This window comes from Gorilla gorilla, chromosome 9, assembly GCF_029281585.2.
Source record: "Gorilla gorilla gorilla isolate KB3781 chromosome 9, NHGRI_mGorGor1-v2.1_pri, whole genome shotgun sequence".
Lineage (NCBI taxonomy): Eukaryota > Metazoa > Chordata > Mammalia > Primates > Hominidae > Gorilla > Gorilla gorilla.
Genome location: NC_073233.2, coordinates 121,191,107 through 121,214,268, shown reverse-complemented (window position 1 = coordinate 121,214,268; position 23,162 = coordinate 121,191,107). Strand labels below are relative to the sequence as shown.

The following is a 23,162-nucleotide window of genomic DNA, read 5'->3' as shown; positions in this document are numbered from 1 at the left end:
TTAATCTGATAGGTTATCCTTTATAGGTTACCTAATGTTTTTGACTCACAGCTCTTGAGATTCTTTCCTTAGTCTTGACTTTAGATAACCTGGTGACTAAGTGCTTAGGTGATTATCTTTTTGCAATGAATTTCCCAGGTGTTCTTTGAGCTTCTTATGTTTGGATGTCTAGATCTCTAGCAAGACTGGGGAAGTTTTCCTCGATTATTCCCTCAAATAAGTTTTCCAAACTTTTAGATTTCTCTTTTTCCTTAGGAACGCCAATTATTCTTAGGTTTGACCATTTAACATAATCCCAAATTTCTTGGAGGCTTTGTTCTTTTTTTATTTTATTTTATTTATTTTTTTTTTTGAGACAGAGTCTTGCTCTGTCACCCAGGCTGGAGGTCAGTGGTGTGATCTTAGCTCACTGCAATCTCCACCTCCGGAGCTCAAGCAATTCTCCTGCCTCAGCCTCCTAAATAGCTGGGATTACAGGCTTGCACCATCATGCCCAGGTAATTTTTGTATTTTTAGTGTAGATGGGGTTTCACCATGTTGTCCAGGCTGGTCTTGAACTCCTGACCTCAGATGATCCACCCATCTTGGCCTCCCAAAGTGCTGGGATTACAGGCATGAGCCACCATGCCCTGACTAAATTTTTTTTCTTTGTCTTTGTCTGATTGAGTTAATTCGAAAGCCTTGTCTTCAAGCTCTGAAGTTCTTTATTCTACTTGTTCTAGTCTATTGTTGACACTTTCCAGTGCCTTTTGTATTTCTCTAAGTGTGTCTTTTATTTCCAGAAGTTGTGATTGTGTTTTCTTTACGATATCTATTTATCTGGAGAATTTCTCATCCACATCCTGCATTACAAAAAAAATTTCTTTAAGTTGTTTTTCACCTTTCTCTGGCATCTCCTTGAGTAGCTTAACTATCAACCTTCTGAATTCTTTTTCTGGCAATTCAGAGAATTCTTCTTGATTTGGATCCATTGCTGGAAAGCTATTGTGGTCTTTTTGGGGTGTTATAGAACCTTGTTTTGTCATATTTCCAGAATGACTTTTCTGATTCCTTCTCATTCGGATAGACTATTTCAGTGGAAAAATCTGGAACTCAAGGGCTGTTGTTCAGATTGTTTTGTCCCATGGGGTGATGCCTTGATGTGGTGTGCTCCCCCTTTCGCTAGGGATGGGGCTTCCTGGGAGATGGACTGCAGCGATTGTTATTACTCTTCTTGGTCCAGCCACCCAGCAGGGCTACCAGGCTCTGGGCTGGTGCTGGGGAATGTCTGCGAAGAGTCCTGCGATGTGATCCATCTTCAGGTGTCCCAGCTGGGGATACCAGGACCTGCTCTGGTGGAGGTGGTAGGGTAGTGAAATAGACTCTGTGAGAGTCCTTGGTTGTAGATGTGTTTAGTGTGCTGGCTTTCTCAAATGCTGGTGATGCTAGCAGTGAAGTTGTCACAGGGACAAACTCAGGACCACTGGTTAGTCAGCATGTTGCAGGCAGTGGAATTAGCTGTTGTTTTCTCTTTACTTGGAGCTGGGTTATTCTGTCATGAGTTGCTGTGATGTCCTGAGTTGGTTGACCTCCAGCCAGGAGGTGGTGCTTTTAAGAGAGCACCAGCTGAGATAGTAGAAGCGGGATATAAGCTTGCCCTACATTAGCCAGGGTAAGTATTTGGGTTTTTCAGGTGATGGGCAGGGCCATAAAGCTTCCAAGAGTTTATGTCTTTTGTGATTGGCTACCGGGGTGGTAGAGAAATACCAACAGGTGGGGGCAGGGTTAGGCCCATCTGAGCTCAGACTCTCCTTGTGCAGGGCTTGCCCAGGCTACTGTGAGAAATGGTGGTGGAGTGGTTCTTAGGTCAATGGGGTTATGTTCCAGAAGGGATTATGGCTGCCTCTGTCACTAGGGAAGTGGGGGAAAGCCAGTAGGGATAGGGCTCACCCAGCTCCCAGGCAGTTGCCTGGTGAGGCCGGTCTGTCTCCTGCTGTACTCCACTAGTAGCGCTGAGTTTATCTTCAGGCAGCCTGCAGGCAGGACTCAGACCTTGCCCCAGGCTATAAGCTTCCCTGCTGAGAAAACCAGCAAGACTTTCAAGCCACACCCCTCCCCATCTGCCCACACTGTCATTCACCCCTGGATTCTGCTCAAGAGAGTTTGTGCACAGTTGAAATTATTACAAAGTTCAGTTGGAAACTTCTTTCACCCTGTGACCCCTCCCAAATTCTGCTGGCTGCCTTCCCCAAGGGCTCCTATGAGATATAGTCAGGGATGGCCTCCCTGGGATTGAGCTGGAGAGGAAGAGTGCCTGCAAGCCTCTTCTTGTTGCTGCTTCTACTTTTATATTTCGCACTAAGTCCATTTCAGCTCTAGGTAAGGTTAAATCCTTCTGTAATCTGGATTTTCAGGTTCCCCAGTGAGGATGTGTGTTCGGAGGCCAGTTTTCCCCCTCTCACACTTTGGGAACTCACCGTTTTTTGCCTGTCTCACAGAATTTGCAGTGGCAATGCCACTTCTTTCAAAAGATCCGTGAATATTTTTGCTTCACTTTCTAGTTTCACTGTTAATATAGGCAACAACCCACTGTGGTATTAGCATCAGCTGTGATGTCACTTATGCTCAGCAACACTTTGAAATCACAGTCGAAGCTTCCAACTGAAGCATCTTACACATGCTGCCAGACCTTGTGTTTTGAAGAACTGATAAATAAGCACATGTATTACTGATGCGGTGTCATTGTCTGGGGTAAATACTCGGGGTTCGTCATCTCGTGCCAAGAAAATTTAGGACACGGACACACACAAGGAGTTTAGGAGCAGAGGTTTCATAGGCAAAAGGAAGAGAAAGGAGAACAGCTCTCTCTCTCTCTCTAGTGAGAGAGAGGGGCTTCCAAAAGGAAGGACGAGCTGGCGGTGGAGTTCTCTGGATTTTATAGGCAGGCTTGAGGAAGTGGTGTCTGATTTATGTAGAGCCCACAGATTGGTTCGATCAGGTGTGACGTTTACACAGTATGTGGGGAAGGCTGGCCACCCCACTCTAATCTTATTATGCAAATGGAATTTTCACTTGACCAGAAAGCCCTTACTGTACACTTCGCTGTTAAAGAGACCGGAAGATGGAGCCGCCATTTTGAACATGTCTAGTCTCAGGTAGCTTTTTCCTGCTGGCATTCACTGGTGCAAGCCTCTAGCTTGTTTGTCTATGTCTGCATCTGGATTTTACAGGCTGCTCTTTGTTAGAAAATGATTTGGGGGCTGCTTTTCATTAAAAAGGAAAACCTTACTGAGAACTGTACCTTCACTATCTGCCTTAGTAATTTCTTCTTAATTCCTATGCCACAAACTTTTTTAAAAAATAGTTTAATAATTGTATATCAATGCAACTGTTTTCCTTTATAATTCCATGTATTTCATTTAAAAAAATAAATACATTAAAATTTAAAATATTATTCTGAGACTAGGTCCATAGGCTTCACTTGACTACCTGGATTATAGCAAAAATAAATATCCCCAACAGAAGAATTCCAGGTAATAATTGTAGGTACTCCCATTTCTAAGGGGTGGAGCTCAGTTCCTTTCCCCTTGAGTGTTCATTGGATTTAGTGATTCACTTCTAAAGAACAGAGTCTGGAAGGGGAAAGTAGTAACCTTTTACGTTGATGTCATAATCTTTGAAGTCATGCAATGAGAAAAGGACCTCACCTCTGACATTCTTCCCCCAGAATCTATAACCCTATTCTAATCGTGAGGGAAATCATTACAAACCCAAATGGAGGGACATTCTATGAAATACCTGACCAGTACTCTTCAAAAGTGTCAAGGTCATGACAGACAAGGAAAGTACTACAGTCTGGAGAATATTAAGGAGAAGACTAAGCAGAAACCTAGGCTCCTGAGAACTAGGTACAACGTGGTTCCCTGGATGAGATCCTGGCACAGAAAAAGGACATTGGCAGAGAACTGGTGAAATCTAAATAAAATTTTTAGTTTAGGTAGTATCACTCTACTAATGCTAATTCTTTAGTTGGTAAGACTTCTCTGGTTATATCAGATATAATCAAAGGGGACTAACATTAGAAGAACCTGGGTTAAGTGTATGCAGGAACTCCTCATACTATCTTTGCAACTCTTCTGTAAATCTAATATTATTCCACATTAAAAGTTTAAAGAAAATCCCCTACAACTTCTTGTCCTAAACCACTCTCTCCTCCCAACTTCTAGTTCATGAATTCATTTGTTTATCCATTCAACAAATGTACTGAGCAACAACTTAGTGGCATGGGGATGGAGCAGGGGCATGAAGACAATGACAAGACAATGTGAAGACAGTGGCCTCAAGGAGCTTATGGTCTTTCCTGCAAATCTGCAAGACCCGCAGACAGTTACGATGCGATGGCATGAATGCTTCAGTGGAGAATTGTGCAGTGTGTGACACAAGCATAGGAGAAGGAAGAGAAGTAGGACTTTGCCAGGTGAGCAAGGCACTGTGGGCACAGTGACGAGCAGGTGTGCAGGCACACAGGTGTGAGAACACAGTGTCATCAGGAAACTATCAGTAATTCCATCTTATAGGAGTGAGTAATACAAGGGGAAGTTGCACTCAGTGAGGCACAGAGGGAGACAGGGGGGATATTCCAAGGATTGAGATTTTGTCCTGCAGGTGAAGGTAAACAACTGATGTGTTCTAAGCAAGTGAGTCACAGATTTGCACTACAGAAAGATAAGAAACAGGACAAGGTGGAGGCTCTCCGGCTACGGACAGAGGAATGACCCCAGGCTCTGTGCCTTGCCTTCTGCTTTGAGTCCTTCCTCTATTACGTCTCCCTGGACTGGTCCTCACTGCCTGAATACCCCCATCCTTTTTCTCTGCCTCCCTGCCTTAGAGCATCGATGTAGCCTTGGATTGTGCCATTCCTTGTTGAGACAGCTCCACAGACTATACATGTATGTCCTTTACTCAACTCTCACTTGCTGACTTCTTAGTGTTGTGGCCAGTGCTCAGCCACCAGGACTTTGCCTATGGGCAAGGAAGTGCATACAATTGCAAAGCACAGATGGGAGGTGTTGAGAGACCAAGTCAGCAGTTGCCGGGTTGGAGAGGAGGAGATGAATACAAGAGATGTTCAGTAGAGAAAATCAATAGAAAACATTGACAAATTGGAAATGGGGAGAGAGAAAGGAAGGATTCTGATGACGATGCCAGCTATTCAGCTTACAGAAGCGAATGGATGGCTCTGCCCTTCTCTGTGATAGGCAACAGAGGAAGGCGGGGGAGGGGAGGAGTTGGAGGAGGAGGGATGAAGAAAGGGATAATGAGAAGCTTTGGTGGGTTGAATTCATTGTGCTGGGGAAACAGTTGTCCATCCAGACTTTGGAAGAACCATTTAGGAAGAGGATAAAGATGTGAGGTTATCCGCATATTTCTAGTATCCTGTGACAATAGGGTACATGTATGTATCCATACACATATGTGTCTCTTCCTCTTAAACCAGTTTTCACTGAGAAAAATAAAGAGCTCTGAGCATAGAGTAAAATAAATCTGGATTCAGGTTCTAGTTCTGCCATGTCCCATTTGTATCAAGGCTCTCCAGAGAAAACCAATGTGTCCACTGAGAAGTCCTGGGAGCAATGAGTACACTATACCAGCATCTCTTGAAACTTAGGTTTCCTGAAGAAATGGCTGCTTCCAGGACTGAAGAAGAGAAAGGACGAGATGAGAATGTAACATCCTGTTGTGTCAGGAAGCAATGAAGTGCTCAAAGAATGATTAGGTCATGTAAAAAAGATACAGAAACCAGATGGAATGGGCTCCCACTGAGTGACCGGATCAGGGACAATCTGCACATCAAAATAAATAATGAAGCTAACAGAATTCACTGAAAACTAGAAAACCACTAGTCTAGTCTATACTGATACAGATAAACAATCAGTTGAAAGTTTGACGGGGCACGGGATATTTACAAAGTTTTAAAGTCCCTCTACACATAGCATGCCCTCAATTAATGTTAATACTACCACAATGAACAAATGCTTTTTAACTACAAAGAGGGGAAAAGAGTGACTTCACAGCAAAAAAGCCTGGCAGACACCACCTTAATCAAGTGATCCAAGTGGGCATCGTCAGACACAGGAGGATGGAGATCACGTGCCACTTGGTAAGATGTAGCCAGAGTGAGAGGACCAGCTCCATGGCATTCCTGTGAAAGAGCAGCACCTGAATTTCGTTGTGAGAAAATTTTGGACAAGCTAAAATTGAGGGTCATTCTACAAAACCAATGGCCTGAACTCTTTGAAAATGTCAAGATCGTGACAAACAAAACAGAACTCATCTTCCAGATTGATGGAGACTAGAGAGGCATGAAACTAAAAAAAAATGGTGTGTTCCTGGAGTGAATGTTGAACACACAAAGATTATCTTTCTTTTGCTTTAAGGATCATCAGAGGAACAACTGGAGAAATTTGAATAAGGACTGCAGGTTAAAAAATAGTATTGTATCCATGTTAATTTTTTTTGAGACGGAGTCTGTCTGTGGCCCAGGCTGGAGTGCAGTGGTGGTGCGATCTTGGCTCACTGCAAGCTCCGCCTCGTGGGTTCATGCCATTCTCCTGCCTCAGCCTCCCGAGTAGCTGGGACTACAGGCGCCTGCCACCATGCCTGGCTAATTTTTTTTGTATTTTTAGTTGAGACGGGGTTTCACCATGTTAGCCAGGATGGTCTCGATCTCCTGACCTCGTGATCTGACTGCCTCAGCCTCCCAAAGTGCTGGGATTACAGAGGTGAGCCACTGCGCCTGGCCCCATACTAATTTCTTGACATTGATTTTGATCTTGATTATGTAGGGGAGAGAAGGTCCTTGCTTATAAGAAATAGTACAATATTCACAGGTGCTGGAGCATCTGGCCAGAAATTTACTTTCAAGTGTTCAAGAAAAAGAAGCATCTTTGCATTGCATTTGCATTTTTAATGTAAGTTTATGATTATGATTGGGAGTTGCTGAAGACATTTGTGTATGTGTGTGTGTGACCAGTTTTTCCCCAATCTACCACAATATTGTCCTTTTTTTCAACCTACCACAATGGCCAAAGAAGAACTCTTATTTCCAATCCTAGATAGGCTCCTTATCTCAATAAATGGCCTGAAACATTTGCTTTCTTGCTTAAGACAAAGCCTAGGAGACATCCTGACCCCCTTTTAAGCCACATCTTCCATTCAACCTACCAGCAAGTCCTGCCAAGGCTACTTGCAACACAGATCTTGAACTTATTCTCTTTCCATGGCTGCTGCTTCCTCCCTCACATGAGCCACCCCATGTGCGTGTGAAGGGGAATTTCATAAACAGGTCCACAGGAGGCTATGATCTCTCTGTGTCCTGTGGCCACATGTCTGGCAGTAGACCTGAGGTTGAGCTTGGTCAGAAGGATGCTGACGGTCAGCTGAACTTGCGTGGAGGAGAGCAAAGGTGTGCAGGACTCATGAGCACCTCCACATTTCTCTGTCACTGCAGGAGACTATAAGTCCTTAAAAGCATGATGGACACCACGTCCTTCTGCCTTCAAATCACACATGAGTTCTTCCTTTGTCTAATTCTAACTGGAACCATACAAACAAGGGGGTCTAGGAAATGTGACTGCCAGCAAACATGTCGATGAGCGCATTCCCATTGCATCGGCCCCTGCCCATGCAACCTCAAGAAGCCATGTGACCTCACTCTATCTCATCATTCTGCTCAGTCCTCTGCAGAGCTGCTTCATTCTCAGTGGTTTACGGTGCATTCTCCGCCAGGAAGTTAACTCGGGAGCATGGATCACATCCATTTTGGTGCCTACTGAATCTCTAGCACTAGAGCAGTGCCTTAGTCCATCCAGGCTAAAATCCACAGACTGGGTGGCTTATTAACAACAGAAATGTATTTCTTACAGTTGGGAAGGCTGGAAGTCCAAGATCAAGGCACTAGTAAATGGTGTCTGGTGAGTTCCCACTTCCTGGGTCATAGACCTTCTTCTCACTGTGTCCTCACATGGTGGAATGGGTGAGGGAGCTCTCTGGGGTCTCTTTCATCAGGGCATTAAACAAGGGATCCACCCTCATGATCTAGTCACTTCCCAAAGTCCCTTAGGGGTTAGGATTGGGGGTTAGGAGTTCGACAAATGAACTGTAAATGACAACATTCAGTTTATAGCAAACAGGGAGTGGCACATGGTAATGAATAAATGCCCCCTCCACCTTGACATACGATTCTCTATTTTTGGATCTACTACTTACAACAGCTTACTTCCACATGCGAATTTTTTAAATTACGTAGCAATTATTAGTACTTTTTTATTTTAAGTAAAAAAAAAAAAATCCCACACAAATTGACTTCAGTAAAGGGAATATATTGGTTCAGGGAATTGAAAAACCCAGGCATTTTTCAGGCACGCCTGGTCCATGGGACTCCAATGCCGCTGAGATCTGTTCTGCTTCCTGTGTGTTGGTTTCAATCTCAGGCAGCCTTTCCCTCGGGGTGGCACCTGGAAGCTCAAGACTTCTCTTCCTATGAGTTCCAACAGAGCTTCTTTCTTGCTAGTCATTTCCACAAAGTCCTAGGAGTGGAAAGAACATTCCCAGAGAAAAATGGAAGTACTGTTAAGAGAAGGAAGGAAAATGGATGTCCGCTGGATAAATGCATTTGTTTGCTACAGATTTGTTGTTAAGGATTAAGAGATGATATTTTAAAGTTTCTGGCATGTAGCAAGCCCTCAATTAATGCAAGTTGCTGCAACAATACTTAATATTATCATGTAATTATTCTTACTGTATGAATCATTTTATAAGCTGTAGGATAGCAAATCAATGCTAGATTTCATTATCTCCTTTGGAGTTCAGCAGATGTGGACAGCTCAATTCAGGAGCAGAGGGGAGGAGAAGCCTCCATTTTCAGGCCCAAGGGGCAGGCAGCGTCTTTCCATTTGGGTGGCCAGGTTGGGGGAAAAGCCTGGTTTCCTGTGGTTCTTGGCACGGCCACTTGGTGGCAGTCTTAGCCCACTGTGCCCTTCCCAGCCAGGCCCAGCCGCTCATCTGGGTTTCCCCTGAGAGCCTCAGGGACTCTACCCCTCTGCATACCACAGCTCTGTCCCTTACACTGGGTATGGGGGCACTCACATGTGGGTGGATGCATACAAAGGATTTCAGTGCTGTGCCAGGGTCACAAGGAGGGGGAAGAGAGGCTTTTGGCCAGTCTGGACATCTCCACCAAGGGTTTGCAGGACTGGCAAGAGGTTGGGTGTGTATTTGGTGAGCAGGTGGGGCCAGGGACTCCAGTGAACATTTGTCATGTTGCGTAGCACTTGTCCAGTATCGTTGCTGTACTGGAGGATGTTCTGGCTTTCGGAGTCCCACCTCCCCATAGTTGATGCTGAGACCTCCATTCCCCAGGCTTCTTTACATCACCGGCATCGGTGAGACCCAGGCAACGCAACAGACTCACTGATGTGAGTCTTCAGTCCAGAGGTGAGACTGAAGGAGGAGAGAGGTTCTTTCCTGTACCCATTTTGCTGGCAAAGATGGTTGTGGAGGCATCTGGCTTTCTCTAGTGGGGTAGGGGTGGGGAGGGGAAGTTGGTTGTAGCAGTTGGAAGGTCAAGCTCTCGATCCAGAGGTGATATTGAAGGGGGACATGGATGGCAGTGGTGTTCCAATAAGACTGATTGCTCAGCATTGTAACAGACATGACTTTTGAAAGCTTGGTCTTAATGCTTGTTCTCCCGGCCTCCCACAATGGTGTGAATCACTCAATATCCTTTCAATATACTCCTTGTTTTGTTTAATCAGCCAGAATTGCTTGGGGTGCTTGCAGCTAAGAACCCGGGCTAATATGAATACTAATGCTGATGTTTCACATGCCAAGGATAGGGCCTCTTTAAAATTCAAACACTTCTGTGAGGTAGGAATTCTCATTTTAGAGATGAAGCAAGTATACTCAGACACTTTAAGTACTTTGCCTATGGTCACACAACTTGGAAGCACCAGAGCTTAGATTCCAAAGCAAGATATGTTGCTTTTTGGAGCCTATGATCTTTCCAATGTGCTGGACCTTGAGTTCCATCAGGACAGGGATGTTGTCTCTCATATTCACCACTGCACCCCCATTACTCAATGCATATGTGCTGACATAGTAGGTGCTCAGTAAACATTTCACCTCAGTAAATACTGAACTAATGAGTAACTAAAAATGCCACAATCTCATATCTTGGAGTGTGTTTGGACTTGGGTCTTCCCTGGGGGCAAAATGGGGGTAAAGGGCAGGTAGGCTTTGCCACTTGAAAGTCTCCCCTCCCTCTTTAGGCCCCCCTGCTCCTTGGTACACCATGTCCTGCACGCTCCAGCCCTTCTGTGCGTTCTGACCTTTGCCAGCTCAGCTCACTGCCTGTACTTGGAAGGTGACCTGGAACAATGGCTGTGATTGTGTTGACTGTTTGCTTCCTCTGCCTTCAGTGCTCCAGGTTTCGGTGGGAGATCAGGGCTGTTGCTATCAAAGGCATCTAGAATCTGAACAGGGTCGTCTGTGCATCGATGCCTCAGTCTCCTCTCCCCAGGCCTGAAGAGTGGCTGCCTGGCCTCTGCTTAAGGGCACTGACTGTCCACTTTTAGAGCCACTCCAAGACACAGAATGGTCTGTTTTTCGTGTGTATAAAACAGACTTCCCTACAATGTTTGTTCTACTTGAGCCCTCAGGAGTATTAAATATTAAGTCCACCCTCTTTTCTAAACAACAGTCTTTCTATACGTGAAGACAGCTGTTCAAAGTGTATGTTTTTCCTCCCACCCTCCCATCTGCTTTCACGGTTTCTTCCCCAAGCTCAACATACTCAACTCCTCTACACTCTCCTCATCAGACATGGCTATGAGTTCCTTCAGCCTCCAGTGCTTCTGCCCTGGACAGGCCCCCTGGCCATCACTTCTCCTTGGGTATAGCATGGGACCTGGAGGCTACACCACAGCAGGGCAGAGTGCTGGCTTACACATTGCTCCCTATGGAGACTTCATGACTGGGTTCCAATCCTGTCTCTGCTTCTTCCTAGCTGTGTGACTCTCAGCAAATGATCGAACCTCTCTTGCCACGGTTTCTTCATCTGTAAGATGGGGTTAATAATAGTATCTACTCAGAATTGTTCTAAGTGCTAAATGAATAAATATTTGTGGAGTGCTTAGAGCATGGCCAGACGTAGTGTTATAGAAGTGTTACACATAAATAAATCAAACTGTCAGTTTCAATATCACAAGTATTTTCGACCATCTGCAATGCATCATCTCTCATATTGAGTTTATAGTCCATTTAGACCCCAGTCTTTTATTTTTCTATTTAAAATATTCTCTGTTGCTGAGCCCCATTGTCGTCAGCGTGCACTTTCGTGGTTGGATTTTTTGAGAGTGTGCAGGAGTTTCCATCTGTCCCTGTGGCATTACATCATCTCAGCTGCTGTTTCCTGAGCTGAGCTCCTTTGGGGTGCTAACTGCCATCCAGCATGTGTGGTGAAGTGTACTGAGTTTTGGGAATTGTCTTGCCAACATCCAGACACATGGCTGTGTCTACAGCATTTCCTGTCTGTCTACATGGAACCGCAGAAACTCCTGAAAGAGTTTCCCCAGCCTCAGTTGGATGGTGCTAGGACCTCAGGCCAGGCGTTTCATGGTGGAGATGTTCCCCAGCTGCACACCTGCCAGTTTCTCTATGTGCGGTCTAAGGACCACATGCAATGGAATCTTCCTGCCCCAGACCCAAGTCATCACACTTGTGGTATGGCTTCCAGGTCCCATGCCATAGCCAAGGTATGGATCTCTGGGGCTGGAGTCCATGAATGTGCAGTTTAAACAGTGCCTCAGGAGACTCAGAAGGGTGATGTAGGGGATGATGGAGGAGCTTGGCCAAGTGTGGTGGGGAGGAGAGCTGCTGCTGCGTCCCAGCCTGGGCCTGCCCATGACAGACCCTCTCCATGTCTCAGAGGACGGGCTTTCTTTCCTCCTTCAGCATCAGGACATGGACTACAGCAGGGCTTGTGGGCTAGATTCCTGCACTCCAAACTGAGACTCCTAGGGAAGATCCAACACCTGTTGGTGTGAGCGATCTTCCAAGCCTACTTCCTCATGCTCACAGCCACCTTTCCAACAGCCTGTGTATGACCATCCCCATGGGAAGCACTCTAAACAGACCCCTGTGGGTTATCATGTTTTGAGCTGGGGTTGGAAGCTCAGTTTCAGGAAGGAGAAACAGCACAGTGCTCTCCCTGGTCACTGACACCTAGACCTGGGGACCAGTAGACCCTTCCCAGATCACACTTGGCCTCCTCTTTGCTCTTTCTCAGTCTCTCAACCCAGAGGTTTTCCCCCTTAGAGAGGAGACTCCAAGCAAGGAGGCTCCAAGGCTTTGCATGGTCAGCCTTGGGCCTCAGATAACCACAGCTTTGGGACACGCAGGTAGACCCAATAGCAATAATCCTGCCTTTCAAGGTCCTCTAACTCAAGTCTTCCCAGCTCTTCCCCATCGTGAAGGTGCTGCTCACTGACTGGACATTGCCACCAGCCTGGAGGAAGGAGGAGGTGGTGACCCATGACCAGGGGCTGGACAGGCAGAGCAGAAAACCTCTCTAGGCACATGTGAGCCTTGTGGGTGGAGGTGTGGACTTCCTCCAGGGTACTGGACAGTGGGCACTGCTGTGTGGCTGTCAAAGGCATCTTCTTGGCCAGCTGTTGGCCCTGTTTGTGCACACACAGATGAACATGGGCAGGTAACCATGGCTGGTATGCACGTGTAATCATTTCACTCATGCACTCATTCACTCTGTCATTCATGAGACTGACAAATATCAAGTTCTGGCTTTGTAGCAGGTGCTGTATGTGGTGCCGGGATAATGTAGTAATGAAGACAGACACAGAACTTGCCCTGGAGGAGTTCAGGGATCAGTGAGAAAGAGAAACAAATCAGAGACTAAACAAAGCATGAGGTCTTAGGATACGTTAAAAATATTTACAGACTCTATTCTGTGAACACCAGCCATAGTGTTGGAGCAAAGCCCTGGAGATCCTCTCCGGGCTAGGTAGAGCCACCTACAAATTCCTTTGTGAGGGGCTGGGGTGACAGCAGCTACTTTTAACATCAAAGAAGCATTGCAATATTTTAATAACCTGATATGACCAAACCGGCATGGGCCAGCTGTATAATTGGCCCTCAACAGAACATAAAACAGCAGAATGCAAGCTGGATCAGGTGTCAGGAAAGGCTTACCTGAGACTTTGAACTCAGATATCTGAACTAAGACCTAACGATGGAGTAAAAGTCAAGGATTCGTTGCAGGCATTGGCGGGTGCTAGAGAGACTTCCAGAGAAAACAAGAAGTGTTTGCACCTGTGGAAACACAGAGATGAGAAAGCACATGGCATAGTCCAGGAAATACCATCATTTCACTATTTATGGCATGTAGAGTGTGAAGGGAGAATAGTGTGAGATGGGCTTGGAAAGGTCATTAAGGCATCTCATCTGCAACATTAAGAGGGTTGAGGATGAGATAGACCCTAATTTGATGGAGATTAAATTTCTACCACTGCATAGAATGACAGATTGAAGGAGAAGTTAAGTTCAATAGTAGAAAAAGCATGCACTTCATATTTATTGAGAGTCTTACCTACCACACATGTTTGAAGGGAAGTAGCCAGCAGAGAAGGTCTCTAAGTACTTGGAACACAAGCTCCCTCATGATCTTAGGTCTTGGCTTAAATGCCACCTCCTCAGAGAAGTCTTCCCTAATTGTCCCATGTAAAATGGCAGCTCCTCCTCATGAGTTACCTCTTTGCCTCATATGTGCCTGTCTCTTTGCAGCACTTGTCATCATTGGCTTATTGTATATAGTTATTTAGAACGTAGGCTCTATGAGGGTGATCTTTGTTTCCTCAGCACCTAGAACAGCTCCTGGCCTTGGCAGGTGCTCAATAAACATTGGAAGGGATATTGAATGGATGAGAAAGACCCCATTGAAGTAGAACACAAAGGCCAGGGCCCAGGGAAAGGGATTGCTGTAGAAAGGGAGAGATACTGCTTCTGTTATAACAGGGGCAGAGGAGGAAGGGGCAACCTGAACGCAGGTAGGTGTGTAGATTTGGTGTTGGGAATGGAGGTCGTTCCTTTCTGTTGGCTTCTCTTTTCTTTTACAGGAAGGAAGCAAGACTGGTAGCTGAGATGAAAGAGGTGGTGGAGGAATGAATTGGTTTGGAAAAGTGAAGACATTTTTGTAGAGGAGAACTGAATGAGTTGCTGACAAATGTCAGTAGGACTGCCAGGCAGTGCTGAGGACCTTGTTGAGAGTGACCTTCAATATTGCTAATAATGAGCCTGGTCATGTGGTTTTTCTCAAATAGCATCCAGCTGACCAGGTGTAACTAAAGAGGTGGCAGCCAGGAGATTTTCCAGGGCTAGAGTTCTACAAGACAGAGGCAATGTGAGAGCATCAAGGCAAGGAAGTTTCTGATATCATTGACTGTGTGGCTGCCATGCTAGACCAGGGAATTGAAGCTGGATATGGACGGAGGTGAAGGGAGGATGTGGCAAATAGAGGAAAATCTAGGAGTCAATAACTAGGGGCCTGAGCAATGACAAAGAACTGATGTATGAGACTAGTTGGGTGAGTGAGCTAGATGGATCCAAGGGAGTGTTGGAGAGTGGGGAATCTGGACTCTGGACTCTGACTTAGGTGAATGGCATGATCAGCCCAGAGTTTGACCAAGAGCAAAAGTGGCTTAAGTGGAGTGAAGAGGAAGGTCATTGGAGATGAGGAGGTCAAATTGAGGGGCCTTTGTGTTGGAGGAATTGCCCATATAATGTACTGAAGTCACTGAGGATGATGGTGGACCTTCAGGAGAGAGGAGGATCATGGGCTAAAGATTAAAGTCTTCACGAGTAAGTGCATATTCAGGATTCTGCACTTGGCATTGGCAGCCTAGGGGACTCAATGGCATGATCCTTGGTGGAACATCAGCCTGACAACAAAGTGAGGGAATGATAGCCTGGAGGTGACAATAAGGGGCAAGTAAGACACAGCCCCTGTGCCCAGATCCTAGGGCACTCAGGGTGCAGAATAAGTAGCAGTGTCCAGGAATCAGTGTCTGGAGAAGAGGAGAACCAAGTAAGGAAAGGTGATGCAAACACATTGACAGGGAAGGTGAAAGCATAGAGAAGTTTGTTGATCGTCTTATGGGAATCCCAGAACCTGGCAGAATAATTTAGGAGGGAGGAGAGGAATGGAACTGAGCTTTCTCTGCCTGGATGTACCTCTACCAGTTTTCCATCCTTCAGAATCTTTTATTACATGACCACATCTAATAGGGAAAGCAGCCATGTTCTCACCCTACCGTTCTTTCCTTAGCATTATTTGAGAACAAGTCATATTGGCAGGGAGATGGCAAAAATAAATAAACCCTAATGCTTAGTTCTGCATACAAGCTACTCCATGGTGATTGCCTAGCACAGAGGTACATGCTGCCACACTCCACGGAGCTTCTACAAGCTTCCAGGAATATTCAGTGAATCAAGAACATCATGCAAAGTACTGGACATGTGTTGCCCTGCCTGGGAGAATATTTTCCTGAATAGCATGCCAAGCTCTAGCCTTGTCTCCCTAAGAATCTCTGCTGCCACCACTACTGGTCCCACATCCCACGACCATCATCCTGCTCCTCTCAAGACCATGTGACCCCGTTCCCAAGAGTTCCAGTGCTCAGCCAGCAACCCCTGACTTACCCTCTGAGATGACCTCACATATAGCTCCACGAAAATGTGTCAGGAACATGAGAGGCCCCATCCCTCCCTGGGTCTCTGGTCAGAGGAAATGCCTGTGCTTCCTTTACCATGATCTAGCCTGGACCCGGGCAACTGAGCTCTGCTTAGAGAATGCCATTAAAGCTACCGTAAACGGTGTTCATCTTTAAAATAGAGCCAAACATGTTTAACAATTCCAGGCATGGAAGCAAAATGAAACATAATTCGCGTAAGCTCAGGGAGGTGGGAGAGAATGTGGATCATTTTAGGACCCACAAGTAGTTCAGCAGGGCTGGAGCATATGTAGAAGTTTTAGGAGTGCTAGAACTGGGGCTGGAGGAGTAAGCAAGACCTGACCAAGATGGGTTGTGTTAGTCTTGATAAAAAGCTTGCATTCTCTCCTGAGGGTCTTTAGAAGCCATTGAAGATCTTAATGGGGGCAGCCAGAGATGGGATGAGATGCCCATTCTGCACAGGTCATTCTATCCAGAGTGAGGGCAGTGGATTGGAGGCCATCAGGTACAATCTAATGCAGCCTCCCTTCATCTAGCTTCTACCATCCAAGCTCAGCTTATATGAGACCTTCACCTGGAGTGATGCATAGGTGTCTTGCTTTCACTGGTAATGTTAGCGTGACTCTCCACCCCAACACTCAGAGGCACCCTACTCTGTCTGCCCCAGTAGCACCAGGGTTAAATCAGATGAAGGGGGTATGAGGGTCTGGAAAGCAATGGGGGACACTCGACAGAGTCGCGGTGAAGTACAAGCACTATGTGGACAGCTCCTACGTGAATCTCCAGTCTGGACCTCTCAAACTTTAGCCTAAGCAAAATCTCTGCTCAGGTGTTCACGGGTATCCCAGACTTCAAGTATCCTGAGACAAATGTTCCATCGTCCAAATAATCTGCTTCTCCTGCACTCCTTTTCGAAAGTAAATGGCAACTCCATCCTTTCAAATGTGTAGATTCAAAATCTGAAAGTCATCAGTGATTCCTCTCTCAAACCGCACATCCCATCTATTATCCAATCTTGCTGGCTTTACCTTTAGTACATGTCCAGAGCTGGCCACTGCTCAGCCTTCCACCAGCCGCAGCTTGCTGCAAGCACATCATCCTGTCCCCTCTGGATCATTGCCTCCTCACTGGTATCCTTACATCTGCTCTTGCCCTCCTGTGATCTGTTATCCACCCAGCAGCCAGAGTGCTCATTTTAATACTCAAGTCATGTCAGGCTTCTGGCAAAAACATCCCTTGGCTTTCCATCCCACTTGAAGAAAAGGCAAAAATTCTACAACAGTCTACAGATCTTGTGCAATCTAGCTCATAGATACTTCTGAGTCATTTCCTATCTCTTTACTCTCTGCCCCACCCCATCATTTGCTTTCTGTTCCAGCCACACTGGCCTCTTGCTCTTCTTCAAAGACGCTAGCCAAGTCCCTACCTCAGGATCTTTGCACATGTTGTTCTCTCTGCCTGAAATATCTTCCTTCAGATATTTGCACAGTTCAGTTCCTTACTTCTTTCAGGTCACTGCTCAAATGTCACCTTTTCAGAGAGTACTACTCTGACTGCCCTATATAAACTAATACTCCATAACCCCTTTACCTAGATGCATTGTTCTGCTCTGCACTTACCATTCCCTGAGTTAGCCATGATAGGCTACATAATGGTAAGGTTATAAATCCCAAATTTAAATGCTTTGTAATATAAAGGGTTTTCCAGTGATATGCTAGAACCAGCTTGTACTGGCTCCAGAGAGCCAATTGCTAACTAACTTTTCAGGAAATTTGTGAGCCAGGTGTTATGCAAACATATATAATTTATAAAAAGTTAAATTACATAAAGCTATAATTAACTAAATTATATTAAAACCAAAGGCAATAAATACTCAAAATTCATCCCTTCTTAATTATATTACTACTTATTTTACTACTGTTATTAATATGTTAAAAATTTTATTATTACTACATACTACCATTACCTATGCATTTGATGTTATTTCTCTTGTATCTGCCTGGTGGAAATACAGTATTATATAATGACATGCTAGTATGCATCTCTACCTAACTCCTCGTCTGGTGATGCCATATTGAAATCAGCCATACTGAGAGTATTTACACACTGCTGAAGTCAGTAAATGCTACAAATCAAGGTTTATTTTTTTTAGTGCTTGTCTAGATTTATGAAAGTAATGGGGAAATATTTTATGATGCAGATTAAACTTACAAGTGTGCCATGTCTGCAGCTGTTACACTGTGAACGAATGACACAAAAAATTGAGGCAGTATTTCTCTAGTATTCAAAAACTTATCCCCAATTCAACAAAGAAGTCACTCACACCATAGATGGATGAGTGAAGTTCTAATGTATGTCTTATTGTTTTATCTTATTTGTTAACATAAATGAACATATCAGCCAACATGCAGGTTGGAATTACAGTCCTTTGTAAATGGGAGCCATAAACTGATTATGGATACAAGACTTCAGCAAAAAATGAACCAAAGCATTCTGTGGGTATCAGTTGGATAGATGCAATTTCAATGTAGAATACTGTATATTTTATTATTTGTCAATGGCATCCTTTATAAGTGAAACACATACATGTGTGCACACACACATGTTGCCCTTTTCCCTTGGAGAGTTGGCCATTAAACATTTACTAACAACTACTGGCTCATCCCTCTCACACACTCCATGTCCATCATGGAGCACCTGTTCACATCCCTTACTCTGAGCCCAGGTGATGGCACTTCCACCACCTGAAGCATTGCTGATTGCTGCAGGGGGTGTGGGGGAAAGGGGCATGACAAAGGCTCTGCCTGGAGGTGACACATGCTACTTCTGTTCATATTCCATTTACTGAAGCAAGTCATCTGGCCATGCTACCTTTAAGTGAGGGGAATCCCACCATGTGTCTGGAAGGAAGGAAGGGAGAACCGCCACAGCACACTGGATGTTTACATGTCTATTGTCTGCCCCACTCCCAGGCTTGAATGTAACCTACATGAGAAAGAGTTGCCTTGCTCACTGCCGTATCCCAGTATCCCAAGCACCTTGGAGATGCTCTATGAATACTGAATGAATCTGAGAGGAAACTAGCCCGAAGGGGGAAGGCTCTGGAAGCAAGCCCTCATGGACCAACGGACAGTGTCATCATTTTATGTTTTCTCCAAATCTTGTAAACAATGTGTTTTAGTCTTAGCCTGTCATATGCAGCTGAAATCTGGGGCAAAGAAAATCACATAGATGCATGTGGCTCTGTGTTATTATTACAGGCAAGCGAGGTAAAATTGAAGGATGCAAAATTGAAGGACATATCACTCTCAGATTCATGTAAGTGCAGGGGCAGCCCCGAGAGTGGGCACCTCCTCACATTTTGTGCCCTGGGATTCTCCCTTGCTTTACCTTAGCCTTGATTCTACAGCAGGTCTCCTCCAGGAACTCCCAGTTCCACAGCCTAATGGACATCTCCAACTCTAGCAGCTGCTTCTTTCAGACACAGCCAGAGAGCAGCATATACAAGAGAATGCTTAGCTGAGGCAAAGTTTTATTCACTCTGTCTAGCTTAGAGACATCATAAACTCCAGGGGCTGAATGACGGCTCTAAATGCTGAGAGATAGGCCAAAGCAGTAAGAAGGAGGCATTACTTATTTTAGAATAAGCTCCATGTCATTACCTTATTGCGGAAATCTTGAAGCTCAGGTGTTGACTGTTACTACGATCAGGTCTGATGGTATCGCACGCCCAGGATGCCAACAGCGCCAGCTCCCACTGATTGAGTTCCCACTGTGTGCCAAGAAAGAAGACACTAGGCCTTCATGTACATTGTTTCATTCATCAACCAGCACCCTAACTCTCTTTTCTTGGTATTTCCTGTATGTCAGAAAAGGAAACTGAATCTTGGGGAGATTAAGCAACTCTTTCAAGGTCAACCGGGGAGCGGCAGAACCAGAGTTCGAAGGAAACCTTTCTGAATCTGACGTCTGCCCCTTCTAAATTAGGACTCTCATCTATCAGCCTGTGAGAAAAAATACAGAAAGCATCATTCAGGCAACACATGAACTCAAGACACTGAGACTTCGCTAACCTTCCTCGCACACAAGGTCCTAAAGGAACTACCACACGCATGTCCACATTTGATGCACATAACAGACTCTCACCGCATTGAAATAAACCCCAGTATGATCATAATAGCTTTTTTCTTTCAATTTTTATTGAACACAAGTATTCCGACAGAATGCAAAGTCAAAATTCTCAGTTAGTACTCAGTATTTACACCAGTGAGAATGGAAACAAAGGTGGTATCGATGTTTCACTTGGTAAAAAGTTTTATAACAAGAGAGAAGGCCCCCGAAGTACAGAATGCTGGGTAGGGATGTTAATGGAGGTCTGAAAACCGCCATCCAGACAGACAGCCTCAAGTGAAAACCTGGGACTCGGAAGGCTCCATAGAAAAGTGTGAAAATAGAGTTCCACCTCCAAAGCTGCACTATATACACCACAGCCCTGCAGGGTCCAGTGGCCCTGCTCGTCACACTTGAGTGCTCCTTCAGCAGAACTTGGCCATGCCGGTCTTCATGTGAATACATATGTATGGCACATACACACATAGACACATAGACATTGGAAACTGGAGTTGATCCCTCCTTCAAAAATTAAAAAAGAAAATTATAAGCTTTGATCTCTTAACATAAAAGATAAAACATCTTGGAATAAAATGACTCCCTCTTCGATTTTAGAGAAAGCATTGCTTTTTTTTTTTTTTTTTTTTTTTTTTAAAGGAAAAGTCTTGCATGCTGAGACAAACCTATGTGTAATGGGAGAGAACAGACCAAAATGTGGGCAGAGTCTTAGGTCCTAGCTAATGGCAGAGCCAGGGTTCTAGGGGGTGAGCTGTCCCGGGCCAGGTGATCTGAGGGCTGACCTGTTTCTTCCTAACCATCAGAACCAAAACCAGTTTGACCTAACCACAACCACTTTGACAGTCTCGACAAGGTATGGCATGGGCTTGGCCTGGTGTGGCAAAGCCATCGACATTACAAGATGAAGAACTGAGTCCACTGAACAGCCTGGTGACCAGAAGAGCCTGCCCCTCACTGCTGGGCCCTCCCGGTCTCAGACACCCAGGCTCTCACATTCTACTGTGTGCTCTAAGATCTCTCTTCATGTTCCTCTATTCTGAGGGCCTGTGCATTTGAACCAGAGATCTGTGCAGGCCCTAGAATCATCAAAGGGGCCAGGGCTGTGTGTTCTGGGATCCTCCATTTCCGTCCCCAGGAGCTGAGAAAATGCAACATAACCCCACATTGAGCAAATGACAAGACCATTATTCTTCACAGTTTGAAATTATAATCTAGCATCGCCACTGATCAGACTGCAGAAGTGTCAGAACGTTGGGGAGAGTGGCCCACAGAATGGACCCAGAGGCAGCCTTGCCACCCTAACCTCTTGCTGCTTTGTACCTTAGGAGAGGAGCGCATGCGGAGTACTGATTTCTGTTTACTTAGCATCATCTTCATCATCATCATCATCATCTGTATTTCATTTTCTTTGTTTAAAGGCTTTGATTCCTTTTAAGAGTGATTTTTGTTTCCTGAATATTTTTTCTGAACTATCTGCTATACCTTCCACAACCAAACTATGTTGAAGTTTTATTTCAATACTATGACAAAAACACGTTTCACACTAAAATATTCACGCATCCACAGTGCACAAGCTTGCAGTTCTAAAGTAGAATGAGGAAAAAAAAAAAAGCAAAATTTCTATACAAAGGGCTGGCTTTTCCCTTCTCCCCCCCTCCCATCCCCCTTAAAGTTTCTGTATTTTTCTCCCACTTGGTTTCCAATCCAGGAAAGTTGTGTTATGACTCCAGACAGTAGGTTGTTTCTTTCTTCTTTTGTTTCTATAAATGCTGCCTAAGTGAACAGAAGGCTGATGTTACTTTACTTCAACAGATTTCCAAAAAAAGACACTAATTCCCTGAAGCACACATGCTCTTCCGCTCAAATCTAGATTCTGGGCTCAAAAGGAAATGGTATGTATATATTTTATTTGGCTTTCTACACAAAGGGGATGTGTGGGGTAATAATGTGTGTTCACCAAGACCAGCCCCAACTATACAATCTTCTCTGCTTCATTCAACAAAGCCTAAGGAGTCCTTCAAAAGAAGGGTGAGAACGCCTGGGAGCAGATCCCTTTTCACAGATGCAGGCAGGTGGCGGCTAATCAGAAAGTGGTCTAACCCCCAAAGAAACACAAAAATAACCAAAAATTCAAAAGCAAAACCATTCCAGAATGAGATGGATTTTCACCTGAGTGGGACCCAGGCAAAAACTGCAGGTCAGAAAAGAGGGGAAGAGCAGCTGTAAACAATCATGTTTTGTAAAGTTGTCCTGTGCTAAAGCAAGCGTGGGATGATCCTACCTACCTTTAGGTGGTATTTGTTACCTTAAAAAATAAAAGGCAGCTATTTCACACGGACATTTAAACACAACCAAAGTCGAACATTTGTCACCTTGTAAACACTGGAAAACAAAGTTGGCAGAAAGAAAGAAAAAAAAAAGAATGTAAAAGAAAGAAAAAGAAGTCTGAATACTGCAAATTGAGATCTACCCCCAGAAGCTGCAATTTGGCATTCATCCTATAAAATAAGAGTCTACGTGGGAATTGAATTCAGCTAGAAAGGGTGACACACTTTGCATACTGAACAAATACAAAGTGAACGGAAATTATAACTTATTTATGAGGTTTTACAGAGTTCAAACTTGACTGAAAGTATAAAAATAAACTGTGGACTTTGTTCATTCGATTAGTCTTAGTGCCTGAAAGTATTTCTCTGAAACTGGTCTGTGCCAATCGGGTAACACCAAGTGTGGTCTTCCTGAACCTAGATTTCGTTTCTGAGCTTCCTAGATTCTTAATTTGGGGTCCTTTTGTCTGATTTTTAAATGGTTTCAGGGAACGGAGTGTCCTAGTTTGGCTGTGGGTTTAACCTTTTTGTCTCATTTTCTTACAAGTGAGTGTGCAACAAAGGGACCCTTTCTATAAACCTACAAAAAGGAGATTCCCATGTTTTATCTGTTTAGTTTTTAAAGGCAAAAGACACTAGAGAAATGAGATGTGTGTGTGCATGTGTGTGTGTGTGTGCGTGCGTGTGTGTGTCTGTGGTGTTGGAAATGCTCTGGTGAAGCTGCTGTGTCACTTTTTATTTTGATCTTTGCTCGGTTCTCTTCACCCATCATGCTTTGCTCTCGTTCTCCTTTGTCTGTGTGGCGTCATTGGGGACCGTCTTGACTTCGGCTGGCGCTGGCTTCGTTTCTGTCTCCTGGCACTCTGGCTTTGCTTCTACGGGGCCCTTCCTGCAGAGAATCAGGAAAACAGAACCACTGAGACCA

The 23,162-nt window shown here is 44.8% G+C and overlaps 1 protein-coding gene across 14 annotated transcripts in view; it reads right to left on the bottom strand.

Moving 5' to 3' along the window:
* Positions 1–19,959: 19,959 nt before the first annotated feature.
* NCAM1 (neural cell adhesion molecule 1) overlaps positions 19,960–23,162 on the bottom strand; it is a 321,182-nt gene continuing 317,979 nt past the window's right edge. For all 14 annotated transcript variants that reach the window (XM_019036797.4, XM_019036795.4, XM_063693523.1 and 11 more), the window contains one exon: positions 19,960–23,126. In XM_019036797.4, the coding sequence (XP_018892342.1) occupies positions 23,006–23,126 (121 nt within the window). In that variant the 3' untranslated portion in view covers positions 19,960–23,005. The remainder of the gene's footprint in view (positions 23,127–23,162) is intronic.